This window comes from Oryx dammah, unplaced genomic scaffold, assembly GCF_014754425.2.
Source record: "Oryx dammah isolate SB20612 unplaced genomic scaffold, SCBI_Odam_1.1 HiC_scaffold_8, whole genome shotgun sequence".
NCBI classification, from domain to species: Eukaryota; Metazoa; Chordata; class Mammalia; order Artiodactyla; family Bovidae; genus Oryx; species Oryx dammah.
Genome location: NW_024070192.1, coordinates 26,093,371 through 26,118,511, shown reverse-complemented (window position 1 = coordinate 26,118,511; position 25,141 = coordinate 26,093,371). Strand labels below are relative to the sequence as shown.

The following is a 25,141-nucleotide window of genomic DNA, read 5'->3' as shown; positions in this document are numbered from 1 at the left end:
GCTCAGATTATTACTGACAGAGAAGAATTTACGGTGCTGAGTCTGAGCTGGAGCTGACAAGATGCTTCTTAGCAAGAGTCATCTCTCATCCACTTCATATTTCTCTGAGCAAGGGAGGGAGCACAAAGTTAAGAGACTGTTTTTAAAGCAGAAAAAAAAAAAAAAAGCTCAGAGGCCAGGTGGTTTGACATGAGGAGGGGATAAGCAGGCTAGAATCCAGAATAACCTTGGGCTGATGACAAAGGGATCTGGCCTTTAGGGTTTAAGAGTGCAGTATGATCCTCACCATCCTCGGGGCTTGGGATGAGGCCTTTGGACCCAGCGGAAGTGTGAGGACCTCAGGGACCCAGGTCCCATGGGATCTGGTTCTCCTCCCAGTCGTACACTGTGTCACACGTGGTGATGACATTTTGGGAAGACCTGGCTCCAGGAAGCACACTCCCAAAAGTGTGAGCCAACGAAGGCCGGAGGCAGGGGCCACAAGCGGTGATGCTCTCTGTGCTGTCACCTCGCATCACTCCTTGTCCTGCTGCCAACTTGCTCTTCCACCGCTCCTCCCGCACCTCCCCTTCCCACCTCCTGCTGGATGGCTCCAGGAACTGAGGAGGGGATCTGAGGGCAGGTGGGACACAGGAGGACCATGAGCTGACTTCATCAAGACCTTAATTCAAGACACAGAGGCATAAGGGAAGTGGTAGGAACATAAGGTTCTTTATTGATTTGTTTGTTAAGCAGTTTCCCAGGAGGCAACTCAGGCATGTGGGTCAGGTGCTGAGACGCAAAGGCTCCTCAGCATTCTTTTGGGGGTTGAGTTCATCAGCCAGGGCCAGCAGGTCAGTCACCAGGGCATCCAGCAGCCCATAGACCTGGAATGATGGGGTGAACATCATAGGCAAAGGCTTGCTCTATGGAAAGCACCTGCACAGGGAGCGTCCCCACCCTGAGCAACAGCTGAAGAGGGGACAGAACTAAAGTTGTAGAGATGAAACTAAAGTTTCTGTACAACTTTTGTTTTTGCAAATAGTTTTGTTTTTTTTTAAACCATCTGGGGTGGAATCCTGTACTGCCCCTTGGACATATGGGGACATAAGGTTAAAGGGGCGATTCCAGGGAGGCCCAGGGAGCAGTGCCCATTTAGTCCCTCCGGGTGGCCCAGCTCTACCCTGGCCACCTGGAGACCAACCTTCCTTCCAGTAAGATCACAGATCCATGTACTGAAATGTCTCCAAGTCTGTACCCTCTAGTGAGGCTGTACCATGTAAGCCTCAGTAAGTTGATTCTTAATTCCAAAGAGCTAAGTAAGAGTCTACTCAATGGGTCCTCAGAGCGCTATGATTTCTTTCTAGACCCCATGGACCTTCACAAATCTCAGTGATGTTACCAGAAGCAAATGGATCTTTGGATTAAATGTGATCAAATGCACAATGCAATCCCAGTTACTCAGCTGTCCACACCAGAAGAAGACAAAGCATTGCCATTAGACTCCTTGACATATCTAACGTGGCTTTGTGGATCTCCCTTCCAAAACCAACAACAGTGACAAAAAGAACAGAACACAACATCTAGGTGAATCCCTAAGGACCTACTGCTTAAGAACATGTTTTATATGATAACTTCTCTCCAGTGTTTCAAAACCCTTACAGCTGCTGGGAATTCCCTCTACGTGGTGCTCACCCAAGGAAGAGATCTCTCAAGACACACCAAAGATGGAAAAGAAGAGGGAGCAACAGAAGGGAAAGGCTTTTGCTCTGCGCCCCCAGCATCTATTTCCAAAGAGCAGCCAGAATGATCTAAAGCATGAATCGGACAATATTCCTCTATTCAAAACAGTGTATCCTCACAATGGCCTACAAAGCCCCACACGACTCAAGACTCTCTCTCTTGGTGGACTCTGTGCCCTCTCTGCCTCTTCTTGGCCCACTCCCTCTTCTACCCACGGCATTCTCCTACATATCCACATGGCCACTCCTCACTTCTCTTCAAATCTTTGTTTAATGTCACCTTCCAGTGAGGCCCACCTACCCCCACCTGGGCTGTCCCTATCCCCTAGCCCTGGTTGCTCTTTTTCCCATAGTGCTCGTCACCTAGCATACCACGTTTGTTACTTATTCATGAGGTCTGTCTTGAATACTAGAATGCCCTTCACAAGGGCAGCTTTGCTTCCATCACAGATGCAGTAGGCACTTATTGTTTGTGGGATAAACAGAGTGAGCCAGGGAGTGAGGGAGCAGAGGTCCGTATGTAGGGCAGGTGTGAGTGACGGGAGGGCTGAGTGCCAGGTTCTTGCCCTCACCTCAGTGTGCAGCCTGTGGGTATATTTCTCCATGACCAGGGGATCTATGGGTTCCTGAGATGGGATGATGCTGTCAGCGGCAGGCTCGTCCAAGGAAATCCTGTCCCGACTTAAAGATTTCGCCGGCTTCTTGTCATCCTTTGTTTTGTGCTTCTTGCTGTTTAAACGGTCCTGCTTGGAGAGACACAGGCATGCCCAGCCTTCAGTAGCTCCCGAGGGAGGTCCAGGACCTTTTCAAGAGCAGCTCTGAGGGGAGCAGGGGCATCCCGCTGGAGTGACTGCCCACTTTCCGCAGCCCTCTTAGCCCTTCCTCAGCCCCAACCCCAGCCCAGAACATGTGCCGCATGCCTCTTTCCCAGCTGACAGCTTGGCTCCTTTTTTATCTTCTTTGTCTCTGATTCCAAACTGCTTCTTTTCCTGGGATGCCCCTTTCCGGTCCTCCTTTCCCACTTTCCCGGAAGTCACCTTCACTTCTGTGACAGGAGTTGATTTTCGATCTAAGGGAAGTGAATGGAAGACAAATAGCCTGTGGCCTAGCTGACCCCACAGGCAGGAGCTGGGAGAGCAAAGGGCCCTGGAACAGCCGTGTTCAAGCTGTTTGAGAGAATCCCCACCAACGGGAGCAAGGCCCTGGGTCAAGCGCATGACTGTAGGGCACGGGGGAGGGGCCCAGGCTCTAGTCCCAACTCCACCATTCTACCACATACAAGATGGCAAGTCATCTCGCCTCTCTGGGACTCCACCTGTAAAACATGGGAGCTGAACTAAGGTGATTGTTAATGTTTCTTCTAGGTCCCAACTGCTGGCAGAAGATAAAAAGCAAGAGGCCTACTCCATGGACCAACCTCACAGAGGTTCCACCAGAAGCGCACAAATGGCTAAGGCACCACTGCCACCTGGGCAGAGGGATGGGAAAGGCTACGCAGAGGTGCATAGTGTCTGACCTTGCTCTTCTGGCATGTCCAGGTAGATGGTCTCCTTCTCAGGCAGGCCCAGCAGAGCCCTCAGCCACAGGGAATGGCTTACTAGGCTGTCGATCAGATCTCGCCACAGCTGCAAACTAGACAGCAAGACATATTGGAAAAAAGCCATCACTGCTCATTTGCCCTTGAATCTGTAGAGGCTTGGTCCTTCTCTTCTAAGACACTGGTACCAGGAACTGCTATGGAAATATCATGCCTCTCTCCAACCAGCATCTTCACTGGCACCTGTGCAATAGCTGGGATAGGGATTGGGCTTTCCTTGGTGGCAGCCAAGAAAAAGTGGCCTGGGGATAAGGTTAGGTCAGTCTTGAATTAACTCCAGCTTGAAACCATTCCCACTCCAGCTTGGATCCATTCCCACTGGAGGGGCTAGACCCGCATAAGATTTGCAGGATGAAGCTCCTGGAAATGTGTTCTGAGGGCCTTGCAGAAGGCCCTCAAGCCTATCCAAGCAAGTTCTAAACAGGCAATGGGGAGGCTGGCAACCAACTGAGGCTTTTCATGGAACAGGGCCCTCTTCTCACTGTCCTCTGCTATTTCACCTGGTTACTTATCTGCTCATTGAGAAGAAGCAAGGAAAGAAGGGGGAAGAACATCAAGGTGCTTACTCTGATATGACTCCTTCCCAGAGGGTGGCCGGCACAGGGAGAGCAGCTGTAAGGGATGCTGTGGCAGCTGCCAGAGCATAAAGGGTCTGCAGAATTTTTCAGCAACCTGACCTCAAAGAGAGCTCAGCCCCCTTAAGTCCTGGGACTGCCTGCCCAGAACCCCTGGCCAGATGCCGCAAGGGGAAGGCATGGAAGCAGTTTTCCTGGTGGGGGTACCTACCACATCTGGTACAGGAAGTCAGGGTGCAATGGCCATGGTTCCTGGCACAGCTCCAGGGCTGCTTTGTTGAGCCTGATTAGGGCGTCTTCTCTCTGGTTCTCCTCAGGGAGTGCAATCACTGCCTGGCAGGTCAGAGGTACCATGGACAACCGTTCTGCCTGGGATACCAAGGGTTCCTGCATCTTCTACTAACAGGTGTGGGGTAGTGAGGGCAGGGGGCCAGGCGGGGATGCAGCCATGGAGAGTCTGCCCGGGTGCCTTCTGTGGGAGTCTGTGCCCTCCCTTGGAAATCTATACCCCATGAACCCCTTTCCAAGGGTCAGAGAAGGAGCTCCTCCTGCACCACAGTGGCCAAGGCACCCAAGATAAAGAGAAGACCAAGAGATTGCTTCATCTGGGTCCTCAGAAGGTTGTTTCTCTGCCCATGGGGATGGAAGGGGCTACAGAAGCATGGGCGCCTGGCTGTGCCAGGGCTGGGAGGCACCTTTCTGAAGTCTTCCAGGCAGAGATTCCACTCTGGCAGGGGAAGGCCATCCAGTTCCCAGGGGCTCCTGATGCTCTCCGGGTCCGGGCTCCCCTCCACCAGGATCTCCTCCATGATGCTCTTTCTCTGAGAATGCCTGACCCCTAGCCCGGTCTTCTGGGCCCCAACATGATCCTGGGAGTCCTTGAGGGCCTCGCTCTCCTGCCGGGGCAGTTGAGGGTCTAACGTTGGGCTCTTAAGGTGTGCAGAAGACTCGATCTTCATTGAGGTCTCCTCTGAGCGGGCTGATGGGGTTGCAGCAGCCTGGGCCCTGGGGCTGAGGTGCCCCTCCTCGCCGGGCCTGGCCTCCTCAGCCTTGAGGGGCAGCACCACGTACTGGCGCCACAGACTGTACAGATGTTGCACCACCTGGTGCTGGTAATGCAGCTGCAGCAGAGGCAAGGGGAGGCTTGTTGGGGCGGGGGGAGGCTGCGACATGTGGCACCCAGAGCCTGCACCAGCCTGCTCTAGCTTCTGGTTCCCTCGGGGAGCGCTGATGGAGGAGGCAGGAGGAAGCTGGCAGGAGCTGCTGGGCTCACAGGGCTCCCCACTCCCCTTTCAACCTGAGCACTTCCAACTTAAGGCTTCTTATACATTTGGGCTTCCGAGGAAGATTGAGTTTGAATAAGAAGATTTTGAAGCTCTGTTATCACCTAGCATTCACTTATAGTAGCTGTTTTCTTGGGCAAATTACTTAACCTCCCTGGGCCTCAGTTTCTTCCACGTAAAATGAAGATAGAAAAAGTACCCATCTCATAGGACTGCTGTGGAGAAACAGAGTTACTCAAGTTTCTCAGAATAGATCCTGGCACACAAAGGGTTTGCTATTACTTTCTCCCAGGGCAAGCACAAACATGGGCAGGGGCCAGCGCTGGGCCTGCACCTGAGGATTCCTATGGTGGAACAAGTCCTCCTCAGTGACAGAGGCATCCACAGGTGACTGTGTGCGCTCGGGGGTCAGGATCCCCCGCAGAAGCTCCTGCAGGACGTTCTCCACGATGGTGACTGCTTCATGGGAGGCCAGCTTGCTCTGGGGAAAGGGACATGGCATAAGCAGCAGCTCAGGCTTTCAAAACCCATGTTGCATCCTCAAGGGGAGGCAGAGCCCCAGAACTGTCTGCCTTCCTGTCGACAGAGTTCTTGCCATTGTCTGTCTGTCTGTCTGTCTGTCTCTCTCTCTCTCACACACACACACACACACACACACACACACACACACACACGTACTGTCCTGTTAACAGACTCAAACCCCCCGGTTCTCCCCAAAGATCCTTGTTCCTTGAAAGAGGCTGAAAGGATCCAGAGGAAGGGACAGACCCAGAGAAGTTGTTCCTTCACGGGGCCAAGAGGCCACACAGTCAGCATTTCCCCCAGATAAGGAGGAAGGGCAAGGCTCAGGGACCGCCTTGTTGAGAGCATGACTTAGCCACATGGTCATTGTTATAGAAAATAGTGGAGGGGCATTTCATGAGAGAGGCTGGTCCGATAGTCAGCAGTAAAGAAGACGTTACATTTGTCAAAATCACCTTTGTTCACGAGGGGTTGAGCCCAGCTGAAGTAGCTGGCTTGTGTTTGGGGGCCACAATGAATTAAAAAAAGCACATCTTTCTGCAGAATCCCACAGAGCGCAGCACCAGATGGCCAGGCTGCAAGCCTGATGGGCCAGCACATTCCCACTCCCGCCCCTCACAGTCCCTCCTGGTGCCCGGCTCACTAGTCAGCGTTCTGTCTGGTTTTGAAGTCTTGCCAGTTAAATGCACCTCCACTGGATAGTACCAGACAACAGTGTCTATACTTACGCAAGTACTTCCACTCAGTCTGTGTTTTAAGGGCCAGTCTCATTTCTTTCTAATGAAGTAGGGCCATGCATGGTAGAGCTCAAAGCTGCCCCTTCTCTTGCCTGCTCACCTATCTTTTACATCACAAATCCCCAAGGAGTGGTTTTGTTTTTTAAGAGTATCTGTTTTTTAAAAGTTTGCCTCTAGGGCTGGAAGTAACAAGATCCCTGCAGGCAGTGCCAGGAAGAACACTATGTTAACCTACGGAGTGTCCACAGGGGCTAAGATCTGGCGTCCCTTACCTCCAATAACTTCCTCTCATCCCGAAAAATGTCCTGGGCCAAGGAGACTGCATGGAGGCTGACCTGCAGGAGAGCACCTCCTAATAGGGTAGGGTGGGTTCCAAACTCCCAACACTCCCTGAAGATCCCAGCATTCAAAGATTTGAAGAAAAAGGTAAAGGTTTTAGTTTTTCCAGGCAGAATTACACCTGAGAGGGACAGAGACAGAGGTTTTTCACCAGGTGGGAACCGCTGAGCCCCAGGCCTGCGTGTAGAAAGTTAACTAAGCCTTGGTTAGGGTGACCGACTGTCCTGGCTTGTGAAGAACTGAGGGCGTTCTTGGGATGTGGGTCTCTAGCCTCAGGCCTGCGTATATGGGCAACTGTTTCTGCCCCTGATGGCTCACTCCCGCGTTCTCAGGTGCTCTACCATTGCCCCAGCGGATGGGAACAGGAGGTGGCATACTTCATGGAAGACACGGGATGGACAGGTGGGAAGAGAGGCTCATGCTTGCAGGGCCTGGGCATGAGCGAGACTTGGGCTGTAGGAGGGCCGAGTGGGCAGTTCCCCCGGGTACCTTCCCGATTGTTGAAGTAAAACCTCTGCATCCTATTCCTCTTCAGGTCTTGGAAAGAGTCCCACTGTGACCGCCGCCGCCAGTCGTACCAAATGGCCACTGTGCCATTATTGACCACAGTCAGTTCTGAAGATGTTTTCTCCCCTTCTAGAGTTTCAAAGGTCAAGCGGACAGCAATTCCAACATGCCTCTGGGGAGAGAGGAGGTCTGAGAGATATCCTGGCCTAGGGTGAACAGCTCAGCCTGGTTTGTCAGGACTTTCCTGGGTTTGGCACTGGAAGTCTCCTGCCCTGGGCTTCCAGGGCCTGGCCACTCTCAAACACATAGGCATCATACACCGAAAGTGGCTGTCTCTGCCACCAACAGTAAGACGAGGAGATAAAACAGATTTTATATCTGATGAACATTTCTACTCCTTAACATCTGAAGAATAGTTTAAGTGGGCCTTAGGAAACATTACTATGAACTACACTGTGGAGGTGATGGAATTCCAGCTGAGCTATTTCAAATCCTAAAAGATGCTGCTGCTAAAATGCTATACTCAATATGCCAACAAATTTGGAAAATTCAGCAGTGGCCATGGGACTGGAAAATGTGTTTTCATTCCAATTCCAAAGAAGGGCAATGCCGAAGAATGTTCAAACTAGTGTACTACTGCACTCATTTAACATGCTAGCAAGGTAATGCTCAAAATCCTTCAAGCTAGGCTTCAGCAGTATAAGAATTTTCAGATGTACAAGTTGGGTTTAGAAAAGGCAGATCAAATTGCTAACATTCTTGGGATCACAGAAGAAAGTAAGGGAATTCCAGAAAAACATCTACTTCTGCCTCAGTGACTATGCAAAAGCCTTTGTGTGGATCACAACAAACTACGGAAAATTCTTAAAGAGATGGGAATACCAGACCACCTTACCTGTCTCCTGAGAAACCTGTATGCAGGTGAAGAAGCAACAGTTAGAAATGAACATGGAATAATAGAGCATGTTAGTTGTGTACAACTCTGTGGGACCTGATGGACTGTAGTTTGTTAGATTCCTCTGTCCCTGGATTTCCCAGGCAAGAACACTGGAGTGGGTTGCCATTTCCTTCTCCAGAGGATCTTCCCAACCCAGGGGTTGAACCCAGGTCTCTTACATCTCCTGCATTGGCAGGTGGGTTCTTTACCACTAGTGCCACCTGGGAAGTCCAGACTGGTTCCAAATTGTGAAAAGAGTATGGTAAGGCTATATATTGTCACCCTGCTTATTTAACTTCTATGCGGAGTACACCATGTGAAATGCTGGGCTGGATGACTCACAAGCTGGAATCGAGATTCCTGGGAGAAACATCAACAACCTCAGATATGCAGATACCACTCTAATGGCAGAAACAGAAGAGGAACTGAAGAGCCTCTTGATGAGGGTCAAAGAGGAGAGTGAAAAAGCTGGCTCAAAACTCAGCATTCAAAAAACTTTGAGATCATGGCATCTGTTTCCATCACTTCATGGCAAATAGAAGGGGGAAAAGTGGAAACTGACAAATTTTATTTTCTTGGGCTTCAAAATCACTGTGGACAGCGACTGCAGCCATGAAATTAAGACACTTGCTCCTTGGAAGAAAAGCTATGATAAAACTAGACAGTGTATTAAAAAGCAGAGACATCACTTTGCTGACAAAGGTCTAGTCAAATCTATGGTTTTTACAGTATTGTTTTTACAGTAGTCATGTATGGATGTGAGAGTAGGACCATAAAGAAGGCTGAGCATCAAAGAATTGATGCTTTCAAACTGTGGTGCTGGAGAAGATTCTTGAGAGTCCCTTGGACTACAAGGACATCCAACCAGTCAATCCTGAAGGAAATCAACCCTGAAATTCATTAGAAGGACTGATGTTGAAGCTGAAGCTCCAATACTTTGGCCACTTGATGCAAAGAGCTGACTCATTGGAAAAGACCCTGATGCTGGGAAAGACTGAAGGTGAAGGAGAAGGGGGCGGTAAAGGATGAGATAGTTAGATAGCATCACCGACTGAATGGACATGAATCTGAGCAAACTCCAGGAGACAGTGAAGGGCACGGAAGCCTGGAGTGCCACAGTCCATGGGGTCACACACAACTTAGTGATTGAACAACAAACAATGACAAAGCCATTCCTGTTTGAGAAGGTTTGCTGATTTACATGTTTGGGGACTAGGTACAAACGGGGTGGCTTGTGACATTCTCTTTTCAGACTTGTGACTTTATTCTGGCTCAAGTTAATGTTGCTGTTAACATTTTCAAACATATGCTGAAGGCGAGATCAGATAAAAATGCAAATAGGAGAATGTTCAGGCTCTTGCGACTGCCACAGTCACCTTGAGACTGCCTCACGAGGGAGGCCCTCCCAGCAGGTGAGTGAGGGTGAAGGCAGTTTTACCTTGTCCTCTGAATTACTGCCTCGGATCCAGCAGGCTGGCTTCCCACAGAACAGCAGAGAAGGGCCAAGAACAGGCATAGGAACCACATCAGGGTAATTGGCCAATAAGTCTCTGAAAGACAATCCAGTGATGTATTTTTCCTAAGCCTGCCCCAGTCTTGCCACATGGAGCCCATGGAGATGGCTGCCAGAAAACGGGGAGATGTGCCCAGCTCTGCCCTCCAGGGAAGCATCATCAGCTCCATCCTGCTCCATTCCTGCAATGGGAGGTTCTTGGACATAAAAAGACTCTCATGCAGAGGCACACGGCATTAGGGGAGTCTGGAGGGGCCCCATTTATGAGCAAAGGAATGTCTAGGAAAATCCCCTTAGGAGCTGGCTGCTGGAAGAGAAGAGATGGTGGTAGTACAGTAAGTAAGCATAGGTGTTCCTTCGAATGGGCTGGAGGAGGGGTGACAGCCATGAGCAAGAGGCTGGATGGAGGCACTCGGGTTCCAGGAGGGAAGCCTGCCTTAGGATACTTCCAGGTGCTGGGGGAAGCTACACTCTCCAACCGCTCTCCCTCAGGCCCAGGGCCCAACTCACAGGTGCACTGTGTCTTCCGAGGAGCTTTCCAAGCTCCTTTCAAACACTGAATAGTCTTCTACCGTAACAGTGGAGAAAGGCCGCCCTTTGCCCACCACCTCCAGGCCATCAATATCCTCAGAGAGACAGAGAAAGGAAAGGTTATTTGACTGAAGACAGGCCCCATCCTGAGGGGCTTCAGACTAGGCACAGAGGCCTTGCCAACCTGCTGGCTAAAATTCAGCTCTGCCATGATGCTCTGCAGCTCCTTGCGCCGGCAGGTCAGAAACAGACTCCGATCCCAGGTGTAGCGGTACCATGCGTCCTTCTGGGCTGGCAACCCTAGAGCAGGGTCCAAGAACCCTAAGCACAGGCTGCTGCCATGCCCCCTCCCTACCCATGTTCAAGGGCTCTGAGAGTACCCATCCCAGCACCGTTGCTGGGAGAGCTGAAAACACAGCTTCCTCCTCCAGGCCCCACACCTACTACCTCAGCAGCCCTTCACAGGACTCCGACAAAATCAGCTTCCAGACCGTCAAATTTTTGGATTATAATAAAAATAACAATAGCAGCTACCTTTTATTGTGTTTAACAATGAGTCAGAACCTCTTAATACACACCATGTCTCATTTAACCCTCTCACAACCCCATGAATGGGAAGCTGAGGACCAGAGAGGTTAAATAACTCACTGGTGTTCACAAACTCAACACAGCTGGGACCTGAACCCAGGTGGTCTGGCAGCCTTTAAAGCAGTGCTGACCATTAAAAATATGAAGCAAACAACAAATGCAAGCCATGAATATGTAATCAAAATTTTCCAGAAGCCACATTTAAACAGGTAAAAAGAAACTGTAATATATTAACCCAGTATATTAAAAATATTATCATTTCAACATGTAATCAATATGAAAATTATTAATAAAATCTATTTTTCCAAACTGATCTTCAAAACCCAGTGTGTAGTTTACACTTACGGCACATCTCAGCTCAGACCGGCCACATTCTGGGTGCTCAGCAGAGGAGGCTCAGCGCAGTTAAGGACGGTGACCCCCTAGAGCTGGGCCCCTCCCACCACTGCTCCCGTGGTCTTACTGGAGGGGACTGGACCACCACACCAGAACCCTCATCTCTTACCCCCAAGGCCAGTCTCCTTTACATCCCACTCCTCACCCATCTCTGCCTGGATGGACCAGGGCTTCTTGATCTGAGTGACTGGCTCCACGAGGCCATGCTGAGTTTTTGTCTTTGTCATTACCAGACCCGTCATTTCGTCTCCCACGTATTCCAGTCGGCTCCAGAACCCACTGGCCAATTCGCAGCCCTGTCGATGGAGGACAGATGAGTCAGACTATCTGAGCACCTTTGAGAGAGGCAGGTGGGAGGCCTGGGAAGACAAGAGCTCTACAGACTACAGTTGCTCCCTCTGGGGGATTCAGGCTGCCCTGAGAACAGAGAAGAAGCACAACTTTCTTATTTGCAGGCTGCTGTGTTATATGTTTACCTGGAACCAGAGAGGGCAAGTTGGTCCAGGCACTGAGATACCAGAGCACATCATGGTGCCCTGGGGCAACTGAAAGCTGGAGCCTCAGGTTTTAGGAGACAAAACCAAGACAAAGACTATCCTAATAATGTAGTACCTGTGATATCTTTCTCCTCAAACTAACGGTGACCACCACAGGCCAAATTATTTATCTGGCCAATCACTGAATGACAAGTAATAGAACCAGTAATAGAATTTAGTAAAGACCTTGAGGGTTTAACAAAGCTTTGTACTGGATAGATTTTTTTTTGTCCCCAGCTGTCCAGACCCCTCCCACAGGGTGCACTGTCCTTACCTTCCCATCAGACCGTGTTGCCAGCATTCGGTCAAGGAGCTCCCGTTCCTCCTGGATCTGTCTGTAGGTCTCCCCTGTGTGCATCAGCAGCTCGCTCACTGGCTTCTTCAGCCGTTCTAAAGAGAACCAAGAATGCAATCCCACCACCAAATCCAAAAAAGTAGGGGCCTGAGCTCTCTGAACTGATTAGCTCCAGTCACTGGGCTGATTTCATGACCCACTAAGTACAGGAAGCACTTGGGAGGACTCAGCACAAGCCTGAATCCAGGCTCTGCAGATGAAGGAGGAGAAAAACACAGCAGCAGAGCCTCAGTGCCAGGTGAGGCCAAGCAGGCGTCCTGTCCGCTCTGCTCACCACTGAGAACTTCCTGCTGCTTCTTCCGAAGGGCTATGTTGCGCTGCCAGTTTTTCAGAAAGTTGTGCTGCACAGACGGGACCCAGGGAGGATGTGCCTTCTCTTCTTTTGGGGCTTCCTGCTTTGACTCCTCTTCAGTTGAGATGAGGGTCATCAGACAGGGTGGGGTGTGTATCAGCTCAGCCAGCTGAAAAGAGCAATGTGAGTGTGGAGGGCCAGGGAAGGTGTGGCAGTGGGGCTGAGCAGACTTCTCCAGGCCTAAATCCCTGCTGTCCTCCCTTTCTGCTGAGTCCCTCCTCTCCAGGACCACAAGGTAGCAAGTGACAGAAAGCAAATCACAGAACCAGGGGTGCTGTCGGTCCCCTCTCACCCAGAACGGGAAGATTGTGGTCAATGTCCTTTCCTGTGTCTGTCCTCCTTCCAGCTGCGGTTGACACCTGCACCTGCTGCTTGACGGCGCCATTTTTATTGGACCCCAGGCCTTTTTAACACCTGAGAGAGTCTCTGCCTGGAGCCAGGAAACTAAAGGAACTGAGAGAGAGAAGCGCTGCATGATGAGAGAGTTGGGAAGACAGACAGTCTCCGTGTGGCCCTGGGAGCTATGGGGAGCCACCTTCCTCCACCATGTGGACGGAGGAGGGGAAATACAGCTGGGGTGCAGACAGCGGTGGCAGAGGGGGTGGGCTCAGTCTGATGAGAGGCAGACACACTCTCGCCTTTGGGTTCCTCCAGGCTCTTGTCTCCTTATAGTGAATTTCTGACTTCTGCTGAAGCTAGCTTATATAGGCTTCACTATTTGGGGGGAAGGGTCACTTATCACCTCAAATTCTGTAACCCCAGTCCTGCTGGACTCTCCCAGGTGGTAAGACTGCAATGACCTCCGTGATTTCTCTCCCTCCAGTAGCTCTGTACAAACACACCTGGGTGTTCCCTCGAGCAATTGCAATTCTCTTAAAGTCCTGGAGACTCCCCAGGATGTGGTGGGGCAGGATCTGGTCACTGCCATGGAAGATGTCACCTGGTCCTGGAAGCAAAAAGAAGAGGCAGGAAGGCAAGCTATAGCCAGCTGGTACTCTGACAGGGCCCCACATTCTTTCCAGGATGACTCATGAACTTTGATGCCAGTGCACACCAGAGTAGTCCAGGGGCTTTGTGGCTGCATCTGGAGTAGCAGGACGTGCTACTAAGTGTGAGACCTTCCTCCTATGATCTTTGGGTTTGGGTTTACGGATGATGAATCTCTGGGTAATTACATGTTTATCTTCTGTTTCAATAAGGCGAGGAAGATGCTGCTAAAAAGAAATGAGAGAGATTTCACATGAGATCAAAAGGAGGGGAAAAGCCACCCTTCTCCTCTATCCTAATTCTTGGTGGAGTTCCTGAAGGCAGACAAATTTGTTTCTCTAGATCTGTCCACATGTTCTGTTGAGGAAATGCCTCTGTAACAGCTATGAGACTTATTAACATCCTGGGGAAAAAATAAAAACATCTCATGCCTCCAGATGGTTCAGGTGAGAAGTGGCTCACTTTCCCAGGAAAAGGAGGGGGTTATCCATATCTGTAACTCATTTTCCCTTCTGTGAAATGCGGATGGCATCACTCGCCTCTATGGGAAGCACATTACTTCATACTTTCATTTCTCTGTGGTTCTATACGAATCTTAGGACTGTTAATAGGACATAGTAAATTCCATTGGATGCAAAAGTGAACAGATTTGTGTTTGATGGATTCTTCCATGGAATCAGACATTCCCCTTGAATAGGGAGGCAGGGGACAGGCAATAGACATGGTTGACGTTCTAGACCACCCAGGTGGCAAGGAGAGGTTCCTGCAGCAAAAGATACCTGGACTTCATCCTTACCTTCCTCAAGTCTTCCTTCTTAATGGCTAAGGCAAGAATGTCATCTCCTTGTAGCACATTGCTAACAGGTTCAGGTTCTTCCTGAATTGGGGGTGTGGGCTGTTCAGGTACCTTTGCCCGCTTCTTCTCTGAAGAGGAGCAGATAGTTCAAGTGTTTAAAAATAGATATTTTTATATACCATGGTGGGGAGGGTGGCCAAAGCTGGACACCTGGATGGACAGCAGAGGCTGCCAAGGTGGCCCGGGCAGCACTTTGCTGGGGCGACGGGAGTGCCGGGGCGACGGGAGTGCCGGGGCGACGGGAGTGCCGGGGCGACGGGAGTGCCGGGGCGACGGGAGTGCCGGGGCGACGGGAGTGCCGGGGTGACGGGAGTGCTGGGGTGACGGGAGTTCTCTCTTGTAGGTCCATGCCCACCCCCCAAATGGTGGCTGAGGCTTTGTAGCTAAAACTGAGATCAGAAGTTCTTTTACTCTAGGCTGTGGTACTTATAGCTGGACAGCCTTGAGTACATTTGGTCTCAGTTTTCTTTTGTAAAAAGAGGAAACTTGAACTAAATAAGCGGCTCCCAAATGTTAGTTAAATATCCACCTCAGAATCTCTTGGGAAGTTTTACAAATACGGCTTTCTGGCTCCTGACTCCCTAGGTGACTCTGATGCAGTGCTTTGGGACAACTAGACATTTTCTCAGTCTCCTCCCCGCAGTGATGGTACTGTCCATTCTTCTGGGTGAAGGCACTAGGTTTCCTAAGACACTGATAAAAATTTGGATGCTCTGGGAAAAGCAGAACATTCACCACTGGCCAGTCACGTCACATTCTTCCATTTAATAAATACTGTTTAAACATCTTCTCCTGAGAAATCTGTATGCAGGTCAAGAAGCAACAGTTAGAACCGGACATGGAACAACAGACTGGTTCCAAATAGGGAAAGGAGTATATCAAGGCTGTATATTGTCACCCTGCTTATTTAACTTATATGCAGAGTACATCATGTGAAATGCCAGGCTGAAGCACAAACTGGAATCAAGATTTCTGGGAGAAATATCTATAACCACAGATACTCAGATGATACCACCCTTATGGCAGAAAGCAAAGAAGAACTAAACAGCTTCTTGATGAAAGTGAAAGAGGAAAGTAAAAAAGTTGACTGAAAACTCAACATTCAGAAATCTAAGATCATGCATCCAGTCCCATCACTTCATGGCAAATAGATGGGGAAACAATGGAAAGTTTTATTTCTAGTTTTATTGGAAAGCCTCTTGGCTTTCTTTATTTTGGGGGGCTCCAAAATCACTGCAGATGTTGACTGCATCTGAGTGATTAAAAGACACTTGCTCCTTGGAAGAAAAGCTATGACCAACCTAGACAGCATATTAAAAAGCAGAGACATTGCTTTACCAACAAAGGTCCATCTAGTCAAAGCTATGGTTTTTCCAGTAGTCACATATGGATGTGAGAGTTGGACCATAAAGAAAGCTGAGCACCAAAGAATTGATGTTTTTGAACTGTGGTGCTGGAGAAGACTCTTGAGAGTACGTTGGACTGCAAGGAGATCCAACCAGTCAATCCTAAAGGAAATCAGTCCTGAATATTCATTGGAAAGACTGATGCTGAAACTATAGCTCCAATATTTTGGCCACCTGATGTGAAGAACCGACTCATTTGAAAAGACCCAGATGCTAGGAAAGTTTGAAGGCGGGAGGAGAAGGGGACAACAGAGGATGAGATGGTTACAGGGCATCACCGACGCAATGGACATGAGTTTGAGTAGGCTCCAGGAGTTGGTGATGGACAGTGAGGCCTGGCGTGCTACAGTCCATGGGGTCGCAGAGTCAGACATGACTGAGTGACTGAACTGAACTGATATGCCAGCCACTGTGCTAGGCTTTGGGGATATAAGGCAAAGTCTTAAGCTTCAAAGAGCACATCCCTATGGGAGGCAAGACTGTGAAACAGACTCAACTAGGGTGACTGTGGGAGCATCTGGGGGCCTCAATCCAGTGTGTGGAGTAGTCACGGAGGGCTTCCTAAGGAGGTAATTAACTGAGAGCTGAAGGATGATGAGAGACAAGGGGAAGGAAGTGGAGGATAGGAATTCCCAAGAGCACAGCATGATGAGGCCTAGAGGCAAGAAAGGATAGAGCACACATCTGAAACTCAAAGCGTGTGTTTTTAAATAGCTAGAGTGCAGTGAGGTGGGAAGTAGGAAGCAGTACTGGGACAGAGAAGGAGGAGCCATATCATGAAGAACTTAGTGAGCCATGTAAAGGGCTTCAGTTTGTACTTTGTGGGCCACAGGATGGCAAGGAGTGATTAGTGGGTACAAGGATGAGCACAAGATCACTTAGGAGTCTACTGCAGAGGTGAAGTGATTAGGATACAGTTCGGAAGAAAGTGGAGAGATCTGAGCCTGTATCTCTCATGCGCCAGAGCATAGGACTGAGGATGCACGGCACAGAAGCAAGTTACTCCCCAGTCAGGACACACTCCCTGCCTTCCTTCTACAGAGGTAGCTTAACAGTCAAATGCATCTCTTTTTTCTGGCTGGCATCCTCTTGTGTGCTGCCCTCTGGTTCAGAAAGTTTTGAAAAAAGACCCTACAATCAAGAGAAAAACCTAAAGCACTGCCTTTAAGGACTTTGAAACACAACTTGGTTTTGTCCATTGTTTCTCATGGTATTCTAATTTTTAAGAAGCAGTGTCATTAAAACATCAAGGTAGGTGTTTTGGTTACCAGAATCAAACTAGTGTTTAGAAAATGCCCACATACTCAGTGGCCATAAAAACCCAAGCCAGAATCAACTGAAATATATTAATAACTCTGAACTTTGCATATTGGCCAGAGTCCATCTCTGCAGCAACGGGGTCAGTAGAAACTCAGGAGCACCCACCAGCCAAGCCACATGGACCTGCACACACAGACACACAAGGGGCCGAGTGGCTTGGCCACAGGTTCTGGTCCCGCCCCCAGCAGATGTGGAGTTCCTTCCACCTCTGTGGAAGGAAGGCCTGGAGTGTGCCGTCTTTCCTTCACCTCTCCCTTCTACCCAAATTACCAAAGGTGGTGATAGCCCAAGAGAATTGGTACCAGCTGAAGACCTCCTTTTATAGATATTTTAGTATTATTTATATTCTCCAGAAAATTTGCTTCCCCTATCACTCTGGCTGGTTCTACATCTTCTCAGGAGATTAAGCATCTCCAGATAGGTGTGTTTTTTTTAACTGTTCAGTTCAGTTCAGTTGTTCAGTCATGTCAAACTCTTTGCGACCCCATCAACCACAGCACGCCAGGCCTCCCTGTCCATCACCAACTCCCGGAGTCCACCGAAACCCATGTCCATCGAGTTGGTGATACCATCCAGCCATCTCATCCTCTGTCGTCCCCTTCTCCTCCTGCCCTCAATCTTTCCCAGCATCAGGGTCTTTTCAAATGAGTCAGCTCTTCACATCAGGTGGCCAAAGTATTGGAGTTTCAGCTTCAACATCAGTCCTTCCAATAAACACCCAGGACTCATCTCCTTTAGGATGGACTGGCTGGATCTCCTTGCAGTCCAAGGGACTCTCAAGAGTCTTCTGCAACACCACAGTTCAAAAGCATCAGTTCTTTGGTGCTCAGCTTTCTTTATATTCCAGCTCTCATATCCATACACTGGAAAAACCACAGGCTTGACTAGACGGACCTTTGTTGACAAAGTAATGTCTCTGCTTTTTAATATGCTGTCTGGATTGGTCATAACTTTCCTTCCAAGGAGTAAGCATATTTTTTTACTGATGGGTATATAATTACCATGTACCGCTTTACAAACTTTCAACATTGCTAAAGATTTCTGAAGTACAGTGTATGCTGTGCTATTGCAGACAGTCAGGGAATGGTGTGTTCTAGTTAATATTCATAGAAATATACATTTACATGTATACATTTTAAACTTCAATTCACCCTAGAGAATATGCATGTATAGCAAGTACCTTCTATGTACTACAAATTACAGAGAAGATGGTATTAAATGGTGAAGATATGGCTCCTTCTCTTGAGAAACTGAAAGCACCAGCAGACACACACACACACAGCAATCACAACATGAGAGCCTAAATTAGTGAGACAAATAGCTTTGGTTCCACAGCAAAGAAGGAACAGGTGGCTGTAGATGGTAAAGTTAGGACTCTAAGGAAAGTTTCAGAAGAGCAGCTACAGGGGTCAGAGGCAGCTTCACAGGTTAAGTTAGACCTTGAAGGTTCAGAAGCCTTTGCATAGGCAGAGCAGCAGAAGTATTTCAGGGGAGATCACAACCAGAGCAAAGGTGGAGGTGGGCTGAGCGTGGCATATGTGAGGCGTGGTGACACAGAAGGCCTGTGGGTGACATTGGGGATGAAAGGGAAACCAAGGCAGCACCTCTGTAAACTAAGTCTGGAGCATCTGATCGTTCTCTGTCGGCAAGGAGGAGGTTTGGTTCAGAAGAGTGAGTTGATGAGAGTGGCACTTCAGAGGCTCATTCGGCGAGGGTAGGCCAGGAAGACAGGAGAGGCAGAGACCAGCTGGGGCAGACAGGCAGGAAGGGCAGTCCTGTGGGGGTCATGCCAGCACCTGAAGCGGGGTTTCCACCGGGTTAAAGTATGTCGCCTACTGAACCTGTGGAGGCCCAGCTAGTTCCAGTTCTTTGGTCCAGAAACCCACGCTGAATGGGGGCTCCCGATAAGACACACAGCGGGCACTTCACCCATGTCCTGATAGCTGTGAGAGCATTAGAGACCAGCCCCCTTGTAGAGGGAAGTCAGGTGACACCTCAGCTGAGCAAGCCCAGGCAGCGGGAAGCAAGGTTCTCAGGTGGGTAGGAGGTACAAGGTTGGGAGAGGGGAAGGAGGGAGCTATGGAGGGAAAAGAAACCTGGGCTCTTAGTCTTTCTGCTTCCTGTTTCATCTAAATGCTATTCTTTATTAGTGTTGATTCAGGTCTTTGGGAAATTCTGACCTCACAGTTGCACTGGAGGAACCAAGGGAGGGGCTATCCATACCAAGGCTGAGCTTTAATTGATGGTGGAGAGGCATCTAGGAGTCTGGGAGATTTCCCAGTTTCTTAGCAACAAGAGCAAGGAGAAACCTAGAAGTCAAAAGGGCTCAGGTCCCTAAACAGGTTTTGCTTGCCTTTTTGCTATAATTCAGAGACTGTGGAGAAACATCAAAAGATTACAGCTGGTGATTAACTTTATTATATTGGAAGGGGTAGGAGGGCGTATGGCCCAACTATATTAGAGGCTTTTCCTCAGGTATTTAGAAGGGAAAAGTTACCTTACATGCTTTTTTTCTTTCCTCACCTTAATGCATATTCTTAAATCAAGGTCTGGCCACAGGACTGGAAAAGGTCAGTTTTCATTCCAATCCCAAAGAAAGGCAATGCCAAAGAATGCTCAAACTACCACACAATTGCACTCTACTACAATTTACCGCTAGTAAAGTAATGCTCAAAATTCTCCAAGCCAGGCTTCAGCAATACGTGAACCGTGAACTCCCTGATGTTCAAGCTGGTTTTAGAAAAGGCAGAGGAACCAGAGATCAAATTGCCAACATCCGCTGGATCATGGAAAAAGCAACAGAGTTCCAGAAAAACATCTATTTCTGCTTTATTGACTATGCCAAAGCCTTTGACTGTGTGGATCACAATAAACTGTGGAAAATTCTGAAAGAGATGGGAATACCAGACCACCTGACCTGCCTCTTGAGAAACCTATATGCAGGTCAGGAAGCAACAGTTAGAACTGGACATGGAACAACAGACTGGCTCCAAATAGGAAAAGGAGTACATCAAGGCTGTATATTGTCACCCTGCTTAAAAATAGCTGTGAAAAGAAGAGAGGCGAAAAGCAAAGGAGAAAAGGAAAGATATAAGCATCTGAATGCAGAGTTCCAAAGAATAGCAAGAAGAGATAAGAAAGCCTTCTTCAGCGATCAATGCAAATATAGAGGAAAACAACAGAATGGGAAAGACTAGAGATCTCTTCAAGAAAATTAGAGATACCAAGGGAACACTTCATGCAAAGATGGGCTTGACAAAGGACAGAAATGGTATGGACCTAACAGAAGCAGAAGATATTAAGAAGAGGTGGCAAGAATACATGGAAGAACTGTACAAAAAAGATCTTCACGACCCAGATAATCATGATGATGTGATCACTAATCTAGAGCCAGACATCTTGGAAAGTGAAGTCAAGTGGGCCTTAGAAAGCATCACTATGAACAAAGCTAGTGGAGGTGATGGAATTCCAGTTGAGCTGTTTCGAATCCTGAAAGATGATGCTGTGAAAGTGCTGCACTCAATATGCCAGCAAATTTGGAAAACTCAGCAGTGGCCACAGGACTGGAAAAGGTCAGTTTTCATTCCAATCCCAAAGAAAGGCAATGCCAAAGAATGCTCAAACTACCACACAATTGCACTCATCTCACACGCTAGTAAAGAAATGCTCAAAATTCTCCAAGCCAGGTTTCAGCAATACGTGAACCGTGAACTCCCTGATGTTCAAGCTGGTTTTAGAAAAGGCAGAGAAACCAGAGATCAAATTGCCAACATCCGCTGGATCATGGAAAAAGCAACAGAGTTCCAGAAAAACATCTATTTCTGCTTTACTGACTATGCCAAAGCCTTTGACTGTGTGGATCACAATAAACTGTGGAAAATTCTGAAAGAGATGGGAATACCAGACCACCTGACCTGCCTCTTGAGAAATCTGTATGCAGGTCAGGAAGCAACAGTTAGAACTGGACATGGAACAACAGACTGGCTCCAAATAGGAAAAGGAGTACGTCAAGGCTGTATATTGTCACCCTGCTTATTTAACTTATATGCAGAGTATATCATGAGAAACGCTGGGTTGGAGGAAGCACAAGCTGGAATCAAGATTGCCGGGAGAAATATCAATAACCTCAGATATGCAGATGACATCACCCTTATGGAAGAAAGTGAAGAGGAGCTAAAAAGCCTCTTGATGAAAGTGAAAGAGGAGAGCGAAAAAGTTGGCTTAAAGCTCAACATTCAGAAAACTAAGATCATGGCATCTGGTCCCATCACTTCATGGGAAATAGATGGGGAAACAGTGGAAAGTGTCAGACTTTATTTTTGGGGGCTCCAAAATCACTGCAGATGGTGACTGCAGCCATGAAATTAAAAGACGCTTACTCCTTGGAAGAAAAGTTATGACCAACCTAGATAGCATATTCTAAAGCAGAGACATTACTTTGCCAACAAAGGTCCGTCTAGTCAAGGCTATGGTTTTTCCAGTGGTCATGTATGGATATGAGAGTTGGACTGTGAGGAAGGCTGAGCGCCAAAGAATTGATGCTTTTGAACTGTGGTGTTGGAGAAGACTGTTGAGAGTCCCTTGGACTGCAAGGAGATCCAACCAGTCCATCCTAAAGGAGATTAGTCCTGGGTGTTCTTTGGAAGGACTGATGCTAAAGCTGAAACTCCAATACTTTGGCCACCTCATGAGAAGAGTTGACTCATTGGAAAAGACTCTGATGTTGGGAGGGATTGGGGGCAGGAGGAGAAGGGGACGACAGAGGATGAGATGGCTGGATGGCGTCACCGACTCTATGGACGTGTTTGGGTGAACTCTGGGAGTTGGTGATGGACAGGGAGGCCTGGTGTGCTGCAATTCATGGGGTCGCACGCAAAGAGTCGGATACGACTGAGCGACTGAATTGAACTGAAATCAAGGTCTATTTTTAAAAATTATGTTTCTGACTTAATTAAAATCTTTTTACTGCAATATAGTTGATTTACAATGTGGCGTTAGTTTCAGGTGTACAACATAGTGTTCAGTTATATGCACATACACCCCCAAATATATAATCTATTTTTTTCAGATTCTTTTCCCTTATTAACATATTATAAAATATTGAGTATAGTTCCTTGGGATATACAGTAGGCTCAAATGCTGTTCAACAAACAAAATTTCCTCTTACTAAAAGTAAATATGCAGTGAACAAAATCAGTCCTTGATTTGTTTATAGTAGAAAGTTCAAATCTGATATGATCTCCAGAAACTAGGTAAGCAGGAGGCAGTAACTAGGAAAGCCCTTGACTGCCCTTGGGAAAGAAGACCAGTTATTTTTCTCTTTCTCTCCTGTTAAAACGTGCTATTATGAAAGAGCATCTCAGTGTAGCCTAGAGTGGACTTCTATACTATAAAAAAAGCATTAAAGAAAGCCACTTTCCAGGCCTCCCAGGGAATCCTACTGACTCCAGGCCTGCCCCCTCTTCACACTGACCTTGTATATCATGATTTATGACTAGCAATTGTCAAGATAAAAATCATCTTTTTCAGAAAACTTTCCCCTCTAATTCTTACATGCAGAGTATACATCATGTGAAATGCTGCGCTGGTTGAAGCTGGAATCAAGATTGTGAGGAGAAATATCAAGAACCTCAGATATGTAGATGATACCACCCTAATGGCAGAAAGTGAAGATGAACTAAAGAGCCTCTTGATGAAGGTGAAAGAGGGGAGTGAAAGAGCTGGCTTAAAACTCAACATTCAAAAAACTAAGATCATGGCATTTGGTCCCATCACTTCATGGCAAATAGATGGGGAAAAAATGGAAACAGTGACTGACTTGAAGACTTGAGAGTCCCTTGGACTGCAAGGAGATCAAACACGTCAATCCTAAAGGAAATCAACCCTGAATATTCACTGGAAGGACTTATGCTGAAGCTGAAACTCCACTACTTTAGCCACCTGATGTGAAAAGCTGACTCACTGGAAATGACCCTGATGCTGGGAAAGACTGAGAGGGCAGGAGGACAAGGGGGCAACGTAAGTTGAGATGCTTGGATGGCATCACCAACTCAATGGACATGAGTTTGAACAAACGCCAGGAGATAGTGAAGGATGGGAAGCCTGGAATGTTGCAGTAGTCCATGGGGTCGCAAAGAGTCAGAAATGACTGAGCAACTGAACAACAAGGGCTGGGTCAGGTGCTCTGATCCCCCTTAATACCTATGGGCACTCATATTACAACCTTTATACTTGACTGGTTTCTCCACCTCGGTTTCCTGAGGACTGGGGTCCCGCAGTTACTACCAATAGTCTTGTTGCGCAGCACAGTGCCCACACCCAGCAGACCCTGGATAAATGCAAACAGCAAAAAAAACACTGAAAAGGAAGTGGGCTGTACATGGGAACATGTCCATGGCAGTCAGCCTGCTATCAAGGCACCCAGGGGTCCTCCCACTTGCAACCAGAGGAAGCCACAGAGGCCAGGAAGCAGGCATGTCCAGTGACGTCTTCACGGTAAACAAGTGGTTGGTTTAGTCTCTAAGTCCGACTTGCAACCCCATGGACTGTAGCCTTCCGGGCTCCTCTGCCCATGGGATTTTCCAGGCAAGAATACTGCAGTGGGTTGCCATTTCCTTCTCCATAAACAAGTGGAACAGGTGTTTAAAAATGTGGCTAGAAAGGTCACATGGTGGGAAAGGTGGTCAAAAACAAAACTGGCCAAGTTAAGCATTTCTTCTGGTTTCCAGTAAGGCTCTTTAGGTGACACCTCCCAGAGAATCCCACGAAGGTTGTTGGTTTCACCATCTTAACAGGTTTCTTGCATTCTGTCCTGAGTTTCTTTTCCCAAGGACCCCATGTCCTGGCCCTTCTACTCTTAAACTCTTTCCTGGATCTTCTGCACCCCACCAAGGCAAAGGTCTCCACCTTCTACGTCCCAACCTAAGATTCTGTTCAAAGTCTTCTATGTCTTCCTTCCCAAGGTCATCTCCCGGACAACTGATCCTGAGACCTCTGTCAGTAGCCTGCTTCCTTTGTCCCCATCTTCAAGGCCCTGTGCCCTGTATCTCCCTTCCCTGAGGTTCTCTGCCTTGTACACCATCCCCAGGGCCCCATCAAAGGTATGGGGCGCGCCATCCCCGTACCCCCTTCCGGCATGATCTTTACCTCCATCCTGGGGTCACCCCCATCCTCCAGGCCCCGTGTCGTGAATCCCAAGAACCTCTGCCCCTGTAAGGGCTTTCCCGGGCTCCCAAGGCAGCCAGCGCCAACCTTTCATGCTCTCTGGGGCCTCCAAGAATCTGTTTGTAGGTATTCTAAGGCGGGAATCCTTCTTTAAAGACTTCATGGTGCCGCTCGGACGGCGGAGAGCGTGGCCCAGAGCCGCGGGGACCGGGAAAAATAAGGCTGTACGGCAGCCCCCGCGACCCTGCGTGCGCCCACCCCCCCGCCGGCAGCAGCCGGGGCGTCCATAGCAACCAGCGCCCCGCACGAGGGCGCTCACCCACCGAACAGTTTGGGCGGAGACTGCTTGGAAGCCACCTTTTTCATGGTGCCGAACCTACACGCCCGCCGCCGGCCAGCTCCTTGTGTGCCCACCCCGAGAATGCCCCCAACCAGGACCGTGACGTCACAGGCGGCGCCGGCGAGAGCCGAGACGTCACTAGCCAGACGGGCGGGGCGGAGCCAGGCCGGGAGGGAGGGCGGGGAGGGGGCGGGGGGAAGAAACGGAGGAGGCGATAAGTAACTACACCACGCCCCTCCCCGCCCTTTCCCGCTGCCCTTTCCCGCTGCCCTTTCCCGCCGCCCCTCCAGACGCCCACCGCCGCCTGCAGCCCGGCTCCCTCCGCGCTCCCGCTGTGTCTCGGCCCCACCGCACTATCGCAGCGGGATCGATGATCCTTTCGCTCCGTGCTGAAAACCCCCGATGGCGTCCCGTGGACTTCAGTAGTCCAGTGGCCCCTGCCCGTCCTCTAACTTGCGCCTGGTGGCCTTCCCCACCCACTACTTACCAGACAAGTCAAGTTTTACGCAGATTTGAGGACTTGGGGCTTTCTCAAACTGTTTCTGTGCCTGGAGATGCTGCCCTTGACCCACCCCTACT

At 48.9% G+C, this 25,141-nt stretch overlaps 1 protein-coding gene across 6 annotated transcripts; it reads right to left on the bottom strand.

The window, feature by feature from the left end:
* Window positions 1–687: 687 nt before the first annotated feature.
* On the bottom strand, window positions 688–24,723 carry LOC120867322 (MYCBP associated protein). 6 transcript variants are annotated; one of them, XM_040245683.1, is made up of 20 exons: window positions 24,546–24,723; window positions 14,273–14,400; window positions 13,544–13,703; window positions 13,332–13,435; window positions 12,412–12,598; window positions 12,057–12,172; window positions 11,392–11,542; window positions 10,447–10,562; window positions 10,242–10,357; window positions 9,657–9,768; window positions 7,264–7,453; window positions 6,708–6,895; window positions 5,511–5,657; window positions 4,589–5,014; window positions 4,105–4,226; window positions 3,238–3,353; window positions 3,001–3,036; window positions 2,642–2,790; window positions 2,294–2,464; window positions 688–866 (listed from the first exon to the last, which is right to left on the bottom strand). In XM_040245683.1, exons 1-20 carry the CDS (start codon window positions 24,586–24,588, stop codon window positions 765–767), a joined length of 2,880 nt encoding a protein of 959 aa, XP_040101617.1. In that variant the 5' UTR covers window positions 24,589–24,723; the 3' UTR covers window positions 688–764. The 6 variants fall into 6 exon arrangements, with proteins under 6 accessions (XP_040101617.1, XP_040101618.1, XP_040101622.1 ...); XM_040245684.1 differs by lacking the exon at window positions 3,001–3,036; XM_040245688.1 differs by lacking the exons at window positions 3,001–3,036; window positions 24,546–24,723 and adding an exon at window positions 24,310–24,400 and having other exon boundaries at window positions 13,332–13,477.
* Between the last annotated feature and the right edge of the window lie 418 nt (window positions 24,724–25,141).